The sequence below is a fragment of the Ostrea edulis genome, chromosome 7 (assembly GCF_947568905.1).
Source record: "Ostrea edulis chromosome 7, xbOstEdul1.1, whole genome shotgun sequence".
NCBI classification, from domain to species: Eukaryota; Metazoa; Mollusca; class Bivalvia; order Ostreida; family Ostreidae; genus Ostrea; species Ostrea edulis.
In genome coordinates, this window is record NC_079170.1 from 18,436,481 (window position 1) to 18,454,959 (window position 18,479).

The following is an 18,479-nucleotide window of genomic DNA, read 5'->3' on the forward strand; positions in this document are numbered from 1 at the left end:
TGTTTATTCTTGATTTTACACACTATTTCCAAGTTTTTTAACCATCAATACTTCTGGTGGAGATGGTACTCATACAGAATTTATATCAAGAATTCTAAAACCAGGCAATATTGTACTGGTGAGGGATGCCATGCTGATTCAAGGAAAAGGGGTGATATGTCTGTATGGCAGACATAAAGTTTTTCACATTTCCAATACAGAAGATAGGTCCAGTGAGTAGATGAACTTAGCTAAATTAGCTGCATCAGAAAGTTTATGACCCACTGGCACACAACAGGGTGACAATAAATACCTTCAGTGGATCTGATCTAGACATTTTCTTGCATTCTCATTTGTAAAATCCATATCAAAGACAGAAAATGTTATTTTGTGCAATGTGTAGGTATGTTCTCGGCATTTTGTTGATGGCCAGCCAAATATAGAACACCCCCACCAAGTATATCTTATGACATAAACTACACAAAACACCTCGTTCCTGTAAATTTTGTTTGAGTTCAAGTACTGAGTTGAAATTCATTTTTTTAGTATGTGGTTCAAGATTGAATTAGTATTTCCATGACCATGCGTAAAAACCGAAAGTTCATAAGCCTAATTGACAATGTAAAGGCGAGTATAAAATTCGGAGAAAATCTGTGTTCCAGCAGTAACTCGAAAGTGTGCTACTCTTTTGCACTCAGTTTTGTCAATGTGTTAGAACAAACTATTTAGAACTTTGATCTAATGTAGTAAATAGGGCTATATGGACTGTGGATATCTGCCTGGATAGCTCAGTGGTTAGAGCACCTGACTAGTAATGCAGGGGTCCCGGGTTCCATTCCCGGTCCAGCCAAAGAGTTTCTTCTCTCTTCCTATACTACATTTGTAACAGATTGTGTGAATGATGTGCCCATGAAATATACTAGTGCACTATTCTATTGCTGATGTGGGCTATTATGTTTTTAGTCCAGACAATTAATCAAATCATTTAATGCTGTCTAGCAATCTAACATGTACAGCAGTCTGGTTAGATAGAATGTTCTATCGTTAAAATGATAATGTCCTACGGACCCGATTTAACGATAGAATGCGTCCTATATACCTGCAATGTAGCAAAATGAAAATTGCACACAGTGCATGTTTCGGTAAAATTATGTAACACATCACTCATATGCATTTGGAAAGTTATCTTAACAACCCACTTGGGCCGTTCTTATTTGCAAATTAGGTAAGCGTTCGTTTTTGGAAAACAGCATGCAGCAGGGTGTTCCGATGGCAGTTTCCGGTAAAATGGCAGTCAGTTCGAATCGAGAAAAGTGACATTTCAAAGTGTTGAGTTTACAATATTATTATACGATTTTTTACAGTGTTAAGGACTTACAAATTACCAATGAGGTTAGTTGTATATAAATTTAACTTTAAATGTACGCGTTTATTCTTTGATAAGTTTAAAATCGTTTTGGAGCGATTCCGCAATTTTCTGCTACATTACGGGTATATGGGAGGTATTCTAACTGTGGTGAGGGCCTGTCCCGAGACACAGTTAGATTATTCTAACTACAGTCTGGTGAGAACACAGCTATAGAACAGATTTCTGCTCCCTAAAAAAATTACCCCTCCCCCCTCTCAAAATCTTGAAGTTGCATCGACCAGAAACAGTACTTAAAGCGGGCACGTGTTTTGTGCACAGTACGTGCAACGCGTCTGCGATCAAAATTTGAAAACTGAGGCACATCAGAACTGCATACAGATCTTGACATACAGAGATGAACTGTTAGCTTACCATAGGAAAAATTCTCACTTAATTTCAGGGGACCTCGGAGAATGTAAACAACAAACACAACCAAAACAACCCACACAGCTAACAAATACGTCCACGACCAGTGAATCCATGATTTGATTTTTTCAATACACCTTGACAGGAAACCCGCCATGCTGGAACATAAGGACCGCAGCAACGGAAATTTAGAGGAAAATAAAAAAAGGTGAATGTACCATTTATATATTTACAAAGAATAAAAATCTGCACAGTTCACATATTTTTTTTCAAAATTCACCTACTGTTTCTTTAAATCTATCTTTGATAAGAAAAAAATTGGCATTGAGTTTTTGTATGCTGAACAGCGATGATATTTTGGCGGAAGTTTACATTTCATTTTCAAGTTTCACTTTGGGAAGAGACGGCAGGGATTTTCATGTAACAAAGATGGTAAATCTGAGCTTAGATATGAATGATAGTTAAGGTATTTTATAAATAGCTCACACACAGACCTACTGAACTCTAAGCTAATTATGTTACATTGTATATTTCTTTTATTCTGGTAAGAAAAAAATAATAGTTCGAATTTTCTCAAAATAAAATTCAAGATAACAGCATACACTTGTGTCGTGTAAGGACTAACAGGGATCCACTACGGAATTAATGTCACTTAAAGGGGTAGGGATGCTTAATAGGATGAATACATTTCATGATCCTTCACTCTATTTTACTAGTGTAAGGGGAGAACATTTTTTTTATAAAAAAAAAAAAAATGTTCTCCCCTTACAAATATTTATATATATATATATATATATATATATATATATATATATATATATATATAAATATTCTCCCCTTACACTAGCAATATCAGTTAAGAATTTTTGTAAAATAAATTTTTTTTTTTTGTGTTGTGGGTATTTGCTATATCCTTTCTAAATATTAAAATCAGGGGGGAAATTGACTTGAATCAACTATAATGAAATAACAGATGATTTAGTAAAGCGCCTCTATGGAATATGAAACACTTTGATTTACCAAAACTAATTAAAAGTGTCCCAAGACTGATTCATTTAATGATCCAATTTCTGTATTTTATGACATCTACAGACTGTGGACAAAAGTATCGGAATGATTTACAACGTTGTTGCGTTTGGAGAAAATACCCGAGCTTGATTGGATGCTTAAAATATAAACATTACATAAAGACTATGAAAATAAATTGCTACCATTGTGTGGAGATGATTTATTGTATTTCTGCCAAAAATAAATCATACTATAGTATATAGGAGAGAGGAGAAAATTTGTGGTCGATCAGAAATTGAACATGAGACCCCTACATTACTAGTCAGTTGCTTTAACCACTGAACTATCCAGGCCGATATCCAACCTGCATTGCAGGGGTTGTCAAAGGCACCAATATTTGGTTGAATTGGGAATCAAACCCAGGACCCCTGCATTACTAGTCAGTTGCTCTAACCACTGAGCTATCCAGGCCGATATCCATGGTCCGTACTGCCCTAACTACTACTACTACAATACCTTAATATTTTTTTATGTAGCCTTTGAATCGTCGTTCAGCAGCGATTCTCTTAGGGAGGGATAGGTACAAAGTTTTAATTGTCTCATGATCGAAATTGGTCCAAATTGAATAAATTTTATTGTATAATTGATCCACAGAAGTAATTCCATCCATTGAATGTTCTATTCCTTTTTAATCTTCAACCATAAATTTTTTATAATGTTTATATCTGGGCTTTCCACTGGCCACTCCATCATGTTGATACAATTGTCGTCTATTAATGATTTAGTAACCCTAGAACGATTATTAGGGGCATTATCATCCTGGAAGATGTAGCTATTAGTATTGTCAGGAAAGTGACATGCTATTACTGACCAGTTGCCCTTTACACTCGTTAACATGCTGACAATCATGGTAAGATTCTTGTTTTTAACAGGTGAGCACGTATGTTTTGAACATGCTAGACATATTTGCCACTTTCTGAAATGAATATCTAATTTTAACTGATGCTACAGCTGATTCTTTGCATGCTTGTGTTTAGGGGCCATTATTGTTTGGAGACTCTTTACTTATGCTTTTCGATTGTAGATGATAAAAATGACGTTAGTGTAAACCGAAAGTTGTCATTATTCTAAAAATACCAAAGATGTAGTTTCAAATTGTATCTAAACTGAAAATGCCCGCTGTATTTAGGAAGCTCCTGGCAATTCGTAAACAAGTTGCAGTATAATCTCTTTTCCACACCATAAAATTGTATATTCTCACATAAGGGATTTAAAAACTTTTGCAATAATGCCTAATCTATTCTGTTCATACAAACAACAAAATGTACGATATAATATACACCCAAATTAAATTCATTGTGAATTGCGATTTATCTATAAGTAGGAATGGGTATGATTTGAATAGTTTTCAAGATGCTTTTCTAAAATTAATGCGAGGAATATAACGCCAGTCGACGTAAATGGTGCATTGTGAGGTCACCTCTAGCTGTGATGTTTTTTATCCAAACCAAACAATGGCAGCCATTTTCCTTGAATTGTGAAAACCAACGACTTCATAGGTGACACGCTGATTGGCCAACATAAAGTTCACATGAACATGACCCCTAGTCGGGTATATCATATTTTTTTACGCAAAGTATACGGCGCGGATCTAAGAAGTCTGATTTTAATTAGATTGAAAGACAATATAGAATAAAGAAAATATATTATATTGCAGCACAGTAGATGTGTTTTGTGATTTTTAAGACTATTTTAGCGATTGTCAGGTGTTAAGAATTGTTTCTGAATTTCCTTTGAACAACACGTCTGGTGCAATCTAATTAAAATTAGATGTTAGATCCGCTCACATACTCGCTACACTAAGTTAATGTAGTGAGTATGTGAGCGGATCTAACATCTAATTTTAATTAGATTGCATCTGGTGTAGGGATGCATGAGAATTACAGATGTTTTAGATCATATTACGAGGAAATACTTCGTTGGTTGTTATTTATATATAATTATGTATTTTGGACACTTAACTTTAATTGCTGTATCACTTCCATATTCGTGTAGTAGATCGTTAAAGCCAAGAATGAGGTGTATCTAAAATTCGATTGCACTTACTTACAATGACTTTTGACTTTTTCCCAGGAAATTTTTTATATACACTTCGTTCAAGGTTGTAACTTTAAGAATATCCACCAATCAGACACACTGATAGTGTAAAGAATGTGTCAAGATGCATAATTGAGCATGATGTGCAGCGGGGTCAATCTTCCATGTTGAATAGAAATATGTATGCACAGCGCCACCTATGCCTTCGTCAATGCTAATTTTACACAATCATTCAATGTGCAGCTACGCACCAATTTTAATTAGATGCTGTATCGACCTCTGAGTGGACATTTGGGTTGTTCCATGAACTTGCTTTTAAACCAAAATATATTTTATTCGTATTTAAGCAGTTGAGAAATTCATTTGCATATATTTTTAATTACAGGGAATTTTCAGATAATTGATTGAATCCTAACAATGTCTAATCCTTTTGGAACCCCCAAGGGATTTGGAACATCATTTGGTTCACAAACATCAAGCTCAGGCCAAACCCAACAAGGATTGGGACAAGCAAATCCATTTGGTGGGACTTCTCCCTTTGGATCACCATTTGGACAAAGCACAGGGACAGTCTTTGGGAACCCTGCTTCAGGATCAGGTAATTTGACATTTGGTCCACCAACAGGGGCTAATGGCATTGGATTGGGGTCATCTGGATTTGGTCCTGGCACAAGTGGTACAGGTTTTGGAAGTAATTCAGCAAACTCTGGATTTGGATCGTCAGGAGGATTTGGTGGCATCTCTACGGGTGCCGGATTCAAATCTGGAACAAGTGCTTTTGGTGATGGAAAAGGCTTTGGAACTACAACTGAGAGTAGTGGTTTTGGAACAACAAATCCAACCGTCACTGCATTTGGTGGTGGAGGTTTCGGGACTGGACTTTCAGCAAGTGGGGGTTTTGGAACAACTGGTAATGCATTTGGAAGTGGAGGTTTTGGAGCTGGATCTACTGGGTCAACTACAGGTGGGGCATCATTTGGATCTGGTGGATTTGGTTCAGGGTCTGTTGGGTCAACAACAGCTGGTGGATTTGGGTCTGGGTCTGTTGGGTCAACAACAGCTGGTGGATTTGGGTCTGGATCAACAGGGGCAACTTCAACTGGATTTGGGTCTGTGACCGGTTTTGGAAAGACAGTAGGGTTTGGTGCAGTAACTCAAGCAAGTAGTAACTTTGGAACAACATTGAGCACCACATCCTCAGGATTCGGAACAACTGGAGAGTTTGGAAAATCAACAGGTGAGAAAAATGTAGTGATATATTACAAGTATTTTAACTCAATTTTATTTGTGAGCATTGTTTTTGTAAATTCAAAAAATGTCCTTAATGCAATGAAAAAATTCTTGAGAATAATTTTGTATCATATAACATGGAAATGAACAAGTTGTGAAAGTTTGTAAAGATCAAGTTTTACTTTATATCAATCCCAGAAGGCAAGATAACGGAAATAAAGTCTCACAAATTATATATTAAGTGATTTGATATCTTTAATCTCGCAACTATGAATTTACCATGTTTACAATGTTGAATGGTAGTAAAGCATTACGCATAGTCGCATACCAAAGATAATAATTTACATCAATTGCAGAAAATCCTCAATTTTTTTAGATTTTTTTCTATGATATTTATCTATCTTCACAAAAAAGGTGGCCGGGCATTATTTGGTAACACATCAACATTTGAAGTTTCAAATACGCAAGGAAGTGGAAACCAGCAGACACCAGGAACTGCTACTGGGAACACTTTGGTCTCACAATCAAAACCTGGAGCATTTGGTCCAAGCAGTGCTTTTTCATCTCAGACAAGTGGAACATATATCACTATAACATCCAATACTAATGAAGCATTAGGAACATCAATATCTGCGACCAGTGCTTTTGGAAAATCACCAACAGGAGGTGGTGCATTTGGATCAGGCACAGGTGGAGCTTTTGGTGGAGCACCTTCCACTCAAATAGGGACATTTAGTGGAGTATCCACAACAGCAGGTGGACTATTTGGTACATCCAATCAAACAGGAGGTTCATTTGTACAAGGAGGTACAATGTTCAAGCCCTCTATGCAAATTAGTCAAGCAAGTCAGCAATTTGGCGCAGGTGGTTCAGGAAGTTCTGCTTTGTTTGGCAAAAACACCAGAGGAGAGTCTGCTCAGATGTTTGGAAAACCAGCAGCCACTTCTGAAGGAGCAGGAGCATCCACCAGCGGCATCCTTCACTCAGGAAGGCCTTCTCACGGAGATACAAGCACGGGATCGTCAGAGGAGAAGGGGATGGGAGAGATTAAAGACCTTACACCTCCAGCCTCCACATTCATTCTGAGAGGATCTGCCCCAAACCCTATACAGTCTGCTGCAGGTATTGAGGGTGAGTACTATGAGTATTGAGTGTGAGTATTGAGGGTGAGTACTGTGAGTATTGAGTGTGAGTACTGTGAGTATTGAGTGTGAGTATTGAGTGTGAGTACTGTGGGTATTGAGGGTGAGTAATGTGAGTATTGAGTGTGAGTATTGAGGGTGAGTTCTGTGTTTATTGAGTGTGAGTACTGTTAGTATTGAGTGTGAGTACTGTGAGTATTGAGTGTGAGTAATGTGAGTAATGTGAGTATTGAGGGTGGGTATTGAGGGTGAGTAATGTGAGTATTGAGTGTGAGTACTGTGAGTATTGAGGGTGAGTTCTGTGTGTATTGAGTGTGAGTACTGTTAGTATTGAGTGTGAGTACTTTGAGTATTGAGTGTGAGTAATGTGTGTATTGAGTGTGAGTACTGTGTGTATTGAGTGTGAGTACTGTGTGTATTGAGTGTGAGTACTGTGAGTATTGAGGGTGAGTATTTAGGGTGAGTATTTAGGGTGAGTACTGTGAGTATTGAGTGTGAGTACTGTGAGTATTGAGTGTGAGTAATGTGAGTATTTAGGGTGAGTAATGTGAGTATTGAGGGTGAGTACTGTGTGTATTGAGTGTGAGTATTGAGTGTGAGTACTGTGAGTATTGAGGGTGAGTTCTGTGTGTATTGAGTGTGAGTACTGTGAGTATTGAGTGTGAGTATTGAGTGTGAGTACTGTGAGTATTGAGGGTGAGTTCTGTGTGTATTGAGTGTGAGTACTGTTAGTATTGAGTGTGAGTATTGAGGGTGAGTAATGTGAGTATTGAGTGTGAGTACTGTGTGTATTGAGGGTGAGTACTGTGAGTATTGAGGGTGAGTATTTAGGGTGAGTACTGTGAGTATTGAGTGTGAGTACTGTGAGTATTGAGGGTGAGTTCTGTGTGTATTGAGTGTGAGTACTGTTAGTATTGAGTGTGAGTATTGAGTGTGAGTAATGTGAGTATTGAGTGTGAGTACTGTGAGTATTGAATGTGAGTATTGAATGTGAGTACTGTGAGTATTGAGTGTGAGTACTGTGAGTATTGAGGGTGAGTTCTGTGTGTATTGAGTGTGAGTACTGTTAGTATTGAGTGTGAGTACTGTGTGTATTGAGTGTGAGTACTGTGAGTATTGAATGTGAGTAATGTGAGTATTGAATGTGAGTACTGTGAGTATTGAGTGTGAGTAATTTGAGTGTGAGTAATGTGAGTATTGAGGGTGAGTACGGTGAGTATTGAGTATGAGTACTGTGAGTATTGAGGGTGAGTATTGAGTGTGAGTACTGTGTGTATTGAGGGTGAGTAATGAAGGTGAGTATTGTGAGTATTGAGGGTGAGTAATGTGAGTATTGAGTGTGAGTATTGAGTGTGAGTACTGTGTGTATTGAGTGTGAGTACTGTGTGTATTGAGTGTGAGTATTGAGTGTGAGTACTGTGTGTATTGAGGGTGAGTAATGAAGGTGAGTATTGTGAGTATTGAGGGTGAGTAATGTGTGTATTGAGTGTGAGTATTGAGTGTGAGTACTGTGTGTATTGAGTGTGAGTACTGTGTGTATTGAGTGTGAGTACTGTGTGTATTGAGTGTGAGTACTGTGTGTATTAAGGGTGAGTATTGAGGGTGCACTGTGTGTATTAAGTGTGAGTATTCATCATCATCATCATATCCAGTTTATTTGTTGATCAGGCCATCAATTAATCCTCTGTTGAGGGTGGGGCCTGACTGTCCAGTCTTGATCTAAGGGTGAGTATTAGGGATGAGTACTGCTTTTATTCAGAGTGAGTACCACAGGTATTGAGGGTGAGTGCTGTGATTGTTTAGATGAAAAATGAAAATATGGGATATGCGTATGCTTGGATCTGATTCAAAATCTAAGTTATTATTTGGTCCTGTGCGGCTAGACTCTATTTTAGTGTGCTACCTTTTTAGCTCACTGAGCTGAAAGCTCAAGTGAGCTTTTCTGATCGCCTGTTGTCCATCGTCTGTCTCTAAACTTTTTACATTTTGGACTTCTTCTCCAGAACCACTGGACCAATTTCCACCAAACTTGGCCAAAAGCATCCAAGGGTGAAGGGCTTTCAAGTTTGTTCAAAAGAAGGGCCATGTCCCTTTCAAAGGGGAGATAATCACAAAAATGCAAAAATAGGGTAGGGTCATTTAAAAATCTTCTCAAGAACCACTGAGCCAGAAAAGCTGAGATTTACATGAAAGTTTCCTGACATAATGCAGATTCAATTTTGTTCAAATCATGGCCCCTGGGGGTATGATGGGGCCACAATAGGGGATCAAAGTTTTACATGCAAATATATAGGGAAAATCTATAAAAATCTTCTTCTCAAGAACCACTGAGCCAGAAAAGCTGAGATATACATGAAAGGTTCCTGACATAGTGCAGATTCAAGTTTGTTCAAATCATGGCCGCTGGGGGTAAGATGGAGCCACAATAGGGGATCAAAGTTTTGCATACAGATATATAGGGAAAATCTTTAAAAATATTCTTAGAAACTACTGGGCCAGGAAAGTGGAAATTTACATGAAAGCTTCCTGGCATAGTGCAGATTCAAGTTTGTAAAAATTGTGGCCCCCGGGGGGTAGGATGAGGCCACCAGGGGGATCCTTTAAAAATCTTCTTCTCAAAAACTACTGGGCCAGGAAAGTCGAAATTTACATGAAAGCTTCCTGACATAGTACAGATTCAAGTTTGTCAAAATCATGGCCCCTGAGGGTAAGATGAGGCGACAATGGGGGATCAATTTTTTACATAGAAATATATAGGAAAAATCATTAAAAATCTTCTTTTAAAAAATCACTGGGTTCAGAAAAGTTTTCATTCACATGAAATCTTCCTGACCTAGTCCAGATTCAATTTTGAAAAAATCATGCCCGCGGGGAGTAGGTTGGGGTCACAATAGGGATCAAAGTTTTACATGCGAATATATAGGAAAAACTTTTAAATATTAGCCAAAGTGACTCAGGTGAGCGATGTGGCCCATGGGCCTCTTGTTTGTTGTTGTTGAAATTGGTGGAAAACATATGTAGAGAGAGACAAACAAACATGAATGAATACAATATAAAAATGTGTAGATTCAGAGAATCATCAAAGTTGTGCATATGTTTTATCATCATGAATCTACAACTGTACAAAGTATTCTTTAAAAATATGTAGTCCCACAATTATGTTTACATGTTTGCTGTAAGATAATATCCTGATAGGATGATGAAGTAATTTTTCACATGTTGAATATTCAGCTAAACCAGGCAGTAATACTACCAGCTCCAAGAAGAATTTGTTCAGTAGATCTGCAGATGAAGGCGTGAGACAAGGTTAGTCACTTATTGTTAACTCATTCATACATGTCCATAGAGTTACAACAGAATGACTCTAGACATGAATTTGTCATTTGTTCTTTCATATACATGATTTTTTTCATACCATGTATGTTAATCTTTATTGAATTCAGTATAATTGGAATGTAAATCTCTGATGTGATAAATGAAATTGGAAATTGCTGTGTGGGTGTTTAATTGGAATGTTCTTGGGGGATATTTGACTTTTAGACCCTGAAAAGCTATTGTGGTATCCCAGGTGTTAGTGGTGTTGTTTGTGGACTGAAGGTTTTAAGTTTTTCTAACGGACCGACATAATTCCAACTTGTATAAATGAAGTTTTTTTATGGATGCAGGAGCTGTATCTGAACTATATTTATTTAAGTGTGACGTGTAGGTTTGTGTGGGTGTGATGAGTAATTACTAGATATCTATTGAAGTGTGACGTGTAGATTGTTTGTACGGTAGCTGTGATGAGTGATTACTAGATATCTATGGAAGTGTGACGTGTAGGCTGTTTGTACTGTAGGTGTGATGAGTAATTACTAGATATCTATTGAAGTGTGACGTGTAGGCTGTTTGCACTGATAACTGATTTTCAGTGACTGTATACAGCTGTCTTGAGATAACTAGAAGTTCAAGGGACTTTAAGAAAGCTTTGAAGGTCGAGTGAAACCCAAAAATTAAAGGTTTGACCATTATGGTTCAGATTTTTAGCTCTTCTGAGCCAAAGGCTCAAAGAGCTAATCATATGGCCATATGTGTGGCGTGCGGTGTGCATCAACTTTTTGGAAAAAGCGCTATATCTCAAGAACCCCTTTAATGGCCAATTTTTGTCAAATTTGTCACAGGGTATCCTTGGCCCAAGGGCTTTCATTTGTACTAAAACTAGGGTTGTGACCCTTTAACAAGGGGAGATAATTAGGAAAATGCAAACAAAAGTAGTGGTTGCTAAAAAATCTTCTTCTCAAAAACCACTGGGCAAATTATCACCAAACTAATGCATAAGGATGAGAATAGGTTGTAGATAAAAAATTGTTCAAGGCATTATCCTGGGGCAAAGGGTGTCGTCTCAAGGTCACTTCAAAGTTGACCTTAAATTTTGTTAAAACTTTGATATTTTGCTTAGTATAAGGACTATAATCATCAAATTTTGTCAGTTGATGCATCTTAGGACCTAATATCATGTTGTCTCAAAAGTAGGTCATGGTGACCTACTTTTTGAATTTCGCAGGTAATTATTATTAAATGGATTTTGATGCCGATCTTGGACACTTTTGGGCCTATGATCATCAAAAGTTGTCAGTTAATGGATCATGGGACCTTAAAGTGCATCATGTGAAAAGTATGTCACCATGACCTACTTTCTGAATTTTATGGCCAATCATTTATGAATACATTTTAGGTTGTTATTTCAGATACCGAGAGGTTTAGAATCATCAAACCTTGTAAGTTGATGCGTCTAGAGGCCTCGAAACATATTTATAAAATAAGTAGGTCACAGTGACCTACTTTTTAAATTTTGCAGACATTCAAATTTCACATTTTCAATTTTAGATGCATATTTTGGACACTATGAAAGCTAGGATCACCAAACTTTGTCAGTTGATGCATCTTGAGTCTTCAGAGTTTGTTGACCAAAAAGTAGGTCACCGTGACCTACTTTTGGAATTTGACGGCTATATTTTAATATTTCAGATACTATTTGACTTACAATTATCAAACTTTGTCAGTTGATGCATGTTGAGTCTTCAGAGTGTGTTGACTAAAAAGTAGGTCACCATGACCTACTTTTGGATTTTGATGGCTATACTTGAATATTTCAGATACTATTTGATTTACAATCATCAAACTTTGTCAGTTGATGGGTATTGAGTCTTCAGAGTGTGTCGACCAAAAAGTAGGTCACTGTGACCTACTTTTGGAATTTGACATTTATATCTGAATATTTCAGATACTATTTGACTTCAATTATCAAACTTTGTCAGTTGATGCATCTTGAGTCTTTGGAGTGTGTCGACCAAAAAGTAGGTCACTGTGGCCTTCTTTTGGAATTTGACAGCTATATTTGAATACTATTTGACTTGTCAGTTGATGCATCTTGAGTCTTCAGTGTGTCGACCAAAAGTAGGTCACCGTGACCTACTTTTGGACAGTTACATTTAAATTTTCAGGTACTATTTGACTTAACATCATCAAACTTTGTCAGTTAAAGCATCTTGAGTCCTCGGAGTGTGCAGACTATAAATTAGGTCACCTTGATCTACTTTTTTAACTTCAAAGCTATATCTAAATCAAATGCTAAGAGGCCTAGTATCATGAACCTGTTTCAGTTGATGTATCTTGAGTCCTTGGAGTGTGTCAATTAAGAAGTAGGTCACTGTGATATACTTTTTGAATTTCATGGCTATATTTTTGCCTGTTCTACAATGTATCAGAAGAGCGATTCTAGGCCATGTGCCTCTTGTATTGTTATTGGATTGCATATATATGGCCTAGTTTTATCATTAACTAGAGTTGAACCATAGTGCGATCGAACTGCCTTTGGTTGAAACTGGAAGAAGTGTCACTGCACATGTCTGGTCTACCAAACAGCAACCTATGCTTACAGAATGGTTAAACTTTAGTAACCAGACATGCGCTCTGAAGGTTCGGAAGCAAGCTAGGCATGCACAATTAAGTTTCGAAAGTCAACTAGACAGCTACTATGGTTGATGATCGAACTAGGCCTATACAACATCCTGGGGTTGTTCTGACACGTCTTAATGATTTTTTTACCGCTGTTTCCGAGAGGTTAGAGTGTTCGCCCCGCATGTGGAAGGCCGGAGTTTGAATCCCGGCCGCGACAGACCTAAGTCGTTAAAATAGGTAGTGACAGTTCCATCGCCAAATGCTCGACATCAGGTGTGAATGTCACGGGCCCTCGGAGATTACCTTAAAAATGGATGTCCCATGTCACAGTAGGTGTGGCACGCTAAAGAACCCTCACTGCTCAATGGCCGTAAGTGTCGAACATAGGCCTAAATTTGAAGCCCTTCACCAGTCTTAGTAGTTGATTTCCAACCATTCCTATCCTGGTTCCCCAATTTTTCCTTTTACCATAACTTACATAATGAACTTTGAATATTGTTGTGGTACAGTAATTTTTGCAACCAATAGGGGACTATGTATTGCCATGCAATACTCTCAGAATGCTTGTTTATGTTGATATTTGATAAGTCTTGGATGAACTTTGATCTATTACTTCAGGTGCTCCTCAAACTTTGTTCGGTAAGGCTATAGCTAGCACCAGGCAGATGACGTGGAGACGCACCTCCGATGGAGAAGAGGGACGGAAGTTGAAGAGAAGATCTAGTGATGAAACGGGTAGAGATCGTTAACGAGAGTACCGTAAATCACTTTTAATTTGCGTGGATACAATGATGTGTCTGTTCACAAGACTTTTGGAAATGATTTTGTTTTGCAGTAGAAGATACGCATGCCAAGAGGACGACCATTGCCAGACGAATGTCGGTTGTAGAGGACAAAGATAAAGTTGCTATAATCTGCAAGAATGTGCCACCTCGATTCAACAACATTCAGAAGCTGCGACAGCATTTCTCAAAGTTTGGAGATGTCGCGCGAGTTTTTCCCAAACCGGAGAGGGGAATGGCCACCATTCATTTCAAAACCCATGTGAGACATTATACTCAAATATATGTAATGATATCAAACGTCCGTGTATGTGTACAGTCTATAGATTATACTAATAGAAAAATGTCTTCTGTGTACAGTCTATAGATTATACTAAAAGAAAAATGTCTTCTGTGTACAGTCTATAGATTATACTAAAAGAAAAATGTCTTCTGTGTACAGTCTATAGATTATACTAAAAGAAAAATGTCTTCTGTGTACAGTCTATAGATTATACTAAAAGAAAAACGTCTTCTGTGTACGGTCTATAGATTATACTAAAAGAAAAATGTCTTCTGTGTACAGTCTATAGATTATACTGATAGAAAAATGTCTTCTGTGTACAGTCTATAGATTATACTAATAGAAAAATGTCTTCTGTGTACAGTCTATAGATTATACTGATAGAAAAATGTCTTCTGTGTACAGTCTATAGATTATATTAATAGAAAAATGTCTTCTGTGTACAGTCTATAGATTATACTAAAAGAAAAATGTCTTCTGTGTACAGTCTATAGATTATACTAATAGAAAAACGTCTTCTGTGTACGGTCTATAGATTATACTAATAGAAAAATGTCTTCTGTGTACAGTCTATAGATTATACTAATAGAAAAATGTCTTCTGTGTACGGTCTATAGATTATACTAATAGAAAATGTCTTCTGTGTACAGTCTATAGATTATACTGATAGAAAAAAGACTCTACTTGTGTTTTCTTTTGCATAAAATATGAAAATTGACAAAACTTGATTGCATTCTTACCAACATCTTGTAAGCGTATGAACATATTGATGTTTGATTCCCATTTTCGTTAGAGTGCACACTACCATTTTGTATGTATAAAAAACTAATAGTTGTATAGAGACTGTTGTGTATTCAGATTAATCCATCAGTTTAAAAGAAAAACAAAAAAATGTTCCTGTTTCAAATGATTGTTTTGAACAATCAGGAGTCCAGAAGACTCAAGTCCGCTTTCTGAAGAAGTCGGCTTTTCTTTCATTAGGAAGCTGCCTTTTGGTTAGCTTAAAACTTAAGTCTGGTTTCTGAAGAAGCCAGGGGTGCATTTTACAAAAGAACTTACGACCAACTTTACGTACTGGATTTCTCCCGTTTATTGTAAGATAAATCACTCCAATGTAAAATAGTGAACATATTAATGTAGAAAAGTAAGTTTCAGAAACGTTTTAATTTTCTCATTTAAACTAATAAGTGTGTAATACAATATAAGACTTGCGACTTTGTCGTAAGTTGTTTTGTAAAACGGGCCCCAGTATTTCTTTTATTAGGAAGCTGCCTGAAAAAGCCAGCTTGACTTTTATTAGGAAGCTGAAGAAGCCACTAAGCTTTACTTTTATTAGGAAGCTGCCTTGGACGCCAAGAGAAGGGGATCAGTCATCATGAAGGGAGAGAAGAGGATGGAGATCTTCTGGAGTTCTTATTCTCCTGCGGGGAAACTGTTCGGTCGCAAATCTTCTACTGAAGACACAAGTCCGTCCCATGGACCAATCAAAAGACAAGTCCAAGGTCAGTCATGGTGGCCAAAATATTTTAAAGTTAATCTATGAAAGTTCGATTTTGCTCTAAAAAACAGAAAAAAACCCTTTAATTTTCAATCTGAGAAAGTATTTGCAACAGTGAAAATGGGTAAAACTGGAATACTTTTGTAAATTTTTTAAGTATTTGTACAGGTAAATCAGTTAATCTGACAATTATTTAAAGGTATATGTGCCGTATTAAACAGTATTTTATCGATGTTCAAAAACTAGACCCAAAGTTTTTTGGTATGATAAACTATGAAAAATAATACGATTTGACAAATTATATATGGGTATTAAAGGAAAGCTGGTCTACTCAATGTATGGGGAAAATGATGATTTTCTTATGCATATTTATGGAGGAATGACATTTATGGTGGATGTGCACAAGCACGCGAGAAAAATATTATTAGAAACATCATGGGCTATAGGATTTCGTTTACAGTATGTAGTCATACTGAATGGTGATTGCATGTTAAATATGAAATTTAACCCCCTTCATTGCTCAAAGTTGTTCCCTCTACCCTGTTTTTCGTCTGACTGACTTTTATCGCTGAATTTGTCCTGCAAACAGCCTGCAGGTCTTCCATATGTTTCACATCGCCATGTTATTGTTTACTTTCGAAATTCCGCATGCAAAATCACATGATCATAAATATTTTGAAATGGGGCGTTCACTATTTGACTCGGAGAATACATAATTAAATAGGAAATAAGCTTGATTTCTTTTAATCCGATTGAGTTAAATCGCATGATTTGAATAAAGTGTATAACTTATATATAACTTAATATAAAACACACATATATATTCCTACAATGATATCCATAGATTAAGGCACATATAGCTTTAATAAAAATTAAGCTTGTGAGATTTTTGAAAAGAAATTTCATGTTCATTTGAAAATGACCTCTGGTCATTGAATTTATGAGAAGAAAAAAATAACTAACAAAAAAACCCCACCCCAGGTATTGCAGGCTTCAGAGCCTTTATACTGAGATAAGTGCACTTTTGATCTATAAAGGACATACACAGTAAGAAAATAGGAACTGAGATCAAAAGTGAGTTTGTCTGAGCTTTCGGTTTGAGTAGAGTGTTGTTACAGATAAGTGAGTTTGTCTGAGTTTTCGGTCTGAGTAGAGACTGTCATTACAAATAAGTGAGCTTGTCTGAGCTTTCGGTCTGGGTAGACTGTTGTTACAGATAAGTGAGTTTGTCTGAGCTTTCGGTCTGAGTAGACTGTTGTTACAGATAAGTGAGCGTGTCAGAGTTTTCGGTCTGAGTAGACTGTTGTTACAGATAAGTGAGTTTGTCTGAGTTTTCGGTCTGAGTAGAGTGTTGTTATAGATAAGTGAGTTTGTCTGAGTTTTCGGTCTGAGTAGAGTGTTGTTACAGATAAGTGAGTTTGTCTGAGCTTTCGGTCTGAGTAGACTGTTGTTACAGATAAGTGAGCGTGTCTGAGTTTTCGGTCTGAGTAGAGTGTTGTTATAGATAAGTGAGCTTGTCTGAGTTTTCGGTCTGAGTAGAGTGTTGTTACAGATAAGTGTGAGTTTGTCTGAGTTTTCGGTCTGAGTAGAGTGTTGTTATAGATAAGTGAGCTTGTCTGAGTTTTCGGTCTGAGTAGAGTGTTGTTATAGATAAGTGAGCTTGTCTGAGTTTTCGGTCTGAGTAGACTGTCATTACAGATAAGTGAGCTTGTCTGAGTTTTCGGTCTGAGTAGAGTCTGTCGTTACAGAGAAGGCTGGAGCCAGTCGCTTCAAGTGGAGAAGAAATGACGTACAGGATGAACTCGCCAGTATGTCTGGTACCAGTGATGTCGATCAACAGCAGGTGCAGAGCCTCATTCGCCCAGAGGAGGTCAAAGGTCAGCAGTCACAGCCGACTGAGCGAGCGGTGAGGCATGCCAGCCCTGTTCCCAGTACATCAAGTACTTCTTCAACACTGCCCACGAAAATAGACAAAGGTTAGATGTCAATAAAAATGATATACAATTTGAAGCAGATGAAATATGATCAAAGCACTTAGATAGTGAAACAAGATCTAAATTATTTTCTCATTCGACAAGTTTTATTATACCCCCCCCCACCCCCCCCCCCCCCCCCCCCCCCCCCCCCCCCCACCACACACACACACACACAATGAATCATCATGTCTGTCTCTAATTATTACTCCATCAACTGCAATTTACGTCTATTCTAAACTTTACCTTTCATTAATACAATGTAGCAGTACTCTTTTGTATGTACATGTGTATTTCAGCCCCTTTGTTGTAGCTGAAAAAGCTCTGACATGTATTTTAAGATCAGAGCCAAAAATAAGTATTATAGTAATTATTATCTACCACAAGTGACGGTGTGTATTCAAGATTGCGTCAAATACCATAGTCCGTGACGACTGTGACGTCATGTTTCATTGTATCGTCCGGCTCCTGTGTAACCTTCCGCTAGTAAGGCCAATTCAACTTAATTAGTAGGTTATCGTCCAGGGTCACCAAAAAGTATGGGGCGGGTGGGAGGAGTTTATTTTTTATTTTTTATTTTCTGAGAAAAATATTAATGACAAACGAGTTTTTGTCAACAGAAGTGCTTCATTTAATGATTGCTAGATGGATATCAATCTATGCTTATTTCACAAACGAATTCCAGGTTAAAGTAGACCTATACTCGGCCTACGTCGCAATCAAATGTAAATGCGGAACCACGCTTCCGTCTTCCGAAATGTGATATTTTAATG

At 37.3% G+C, this 18,479-nt stretch overlaps 2 protein-coding genes across 9 annotated transcripts in view; one reads left to right on the top strand and one right to left on the bottom strand.

The window, feature by feature from the left end:
• The window catches only part of LOC125653832 (suppressor of tumorigenicity 7 protein homolog), a 38,848-nt gene extending 36,902 nt beyond the window's left edge, over positions 1–1,946 (bottom strand). For 4 of the 6 annotated variants that reach the window (XM_048883489.2, XM_056143567.1, XM_048883488.2 and 1 more), the window contains exon 1: positions 1,760–1,946. In XM_048883489.2, the coding sequence (XP_048739446.1) occupies positions 1,760–1,910 (151 nt within the window). In that variant the 5' untranslated portion in view covers positions 1,911–1,946. The remainder of the gene's footprint in view (positions 1–1,759) is intronic. The other 2 variants (XM_048883490.2, XM_056143568.1) reach the window with 1 other exon arrangement.
• A 154-nt stretch (positions 1,947–2,100) lies between these two features.
• Positions 2,101–18,479, top strand: part of LOC125653815 (germinal-center associated nuclear protein-like) — a 43,946-nt gene continuing 27,567 nt past the window's right edge. For 2 of the 3 annotated variants that reach the window (XM_048883443.2, XM_048883446.2), the window contains exons 1-8: positions 2,101–2,185; positions 5,244–6,095; positions 6,503–7,219; positions 10,462–10,536; positions 13,789–13,905; positions 14,006–14,214; positions 15,572–15,737; positions 17,482–17,709. In XM_048883443.2, the coding sequence (XP_048739400.2) occupies positions 5,276–6,095; positions 6,503–7,219; positions 10,462–10,536; positions 13,789–13,905; positions 14,006–14,214; positions 15,572–15,737; positions 17,482–17,709 (2,332 nt within the window). In that variant the 5' untranslated portion in view covers positions 2,101–2,185; positions 5,244–5,275. Of the gene's footprint in view, positions 2,220–5,243; positions 6,096–6,502; positions 7,220–10,461; positions 10,537–13,788; positions 13,906–14,005; positions 14,215–15,571; positions 15,738–17,481; positions 17,710–18,479 lie in introns of all 3 variants that reach the window. The other variant, XM_048883444.2, reaches the window with a different exon arrangement.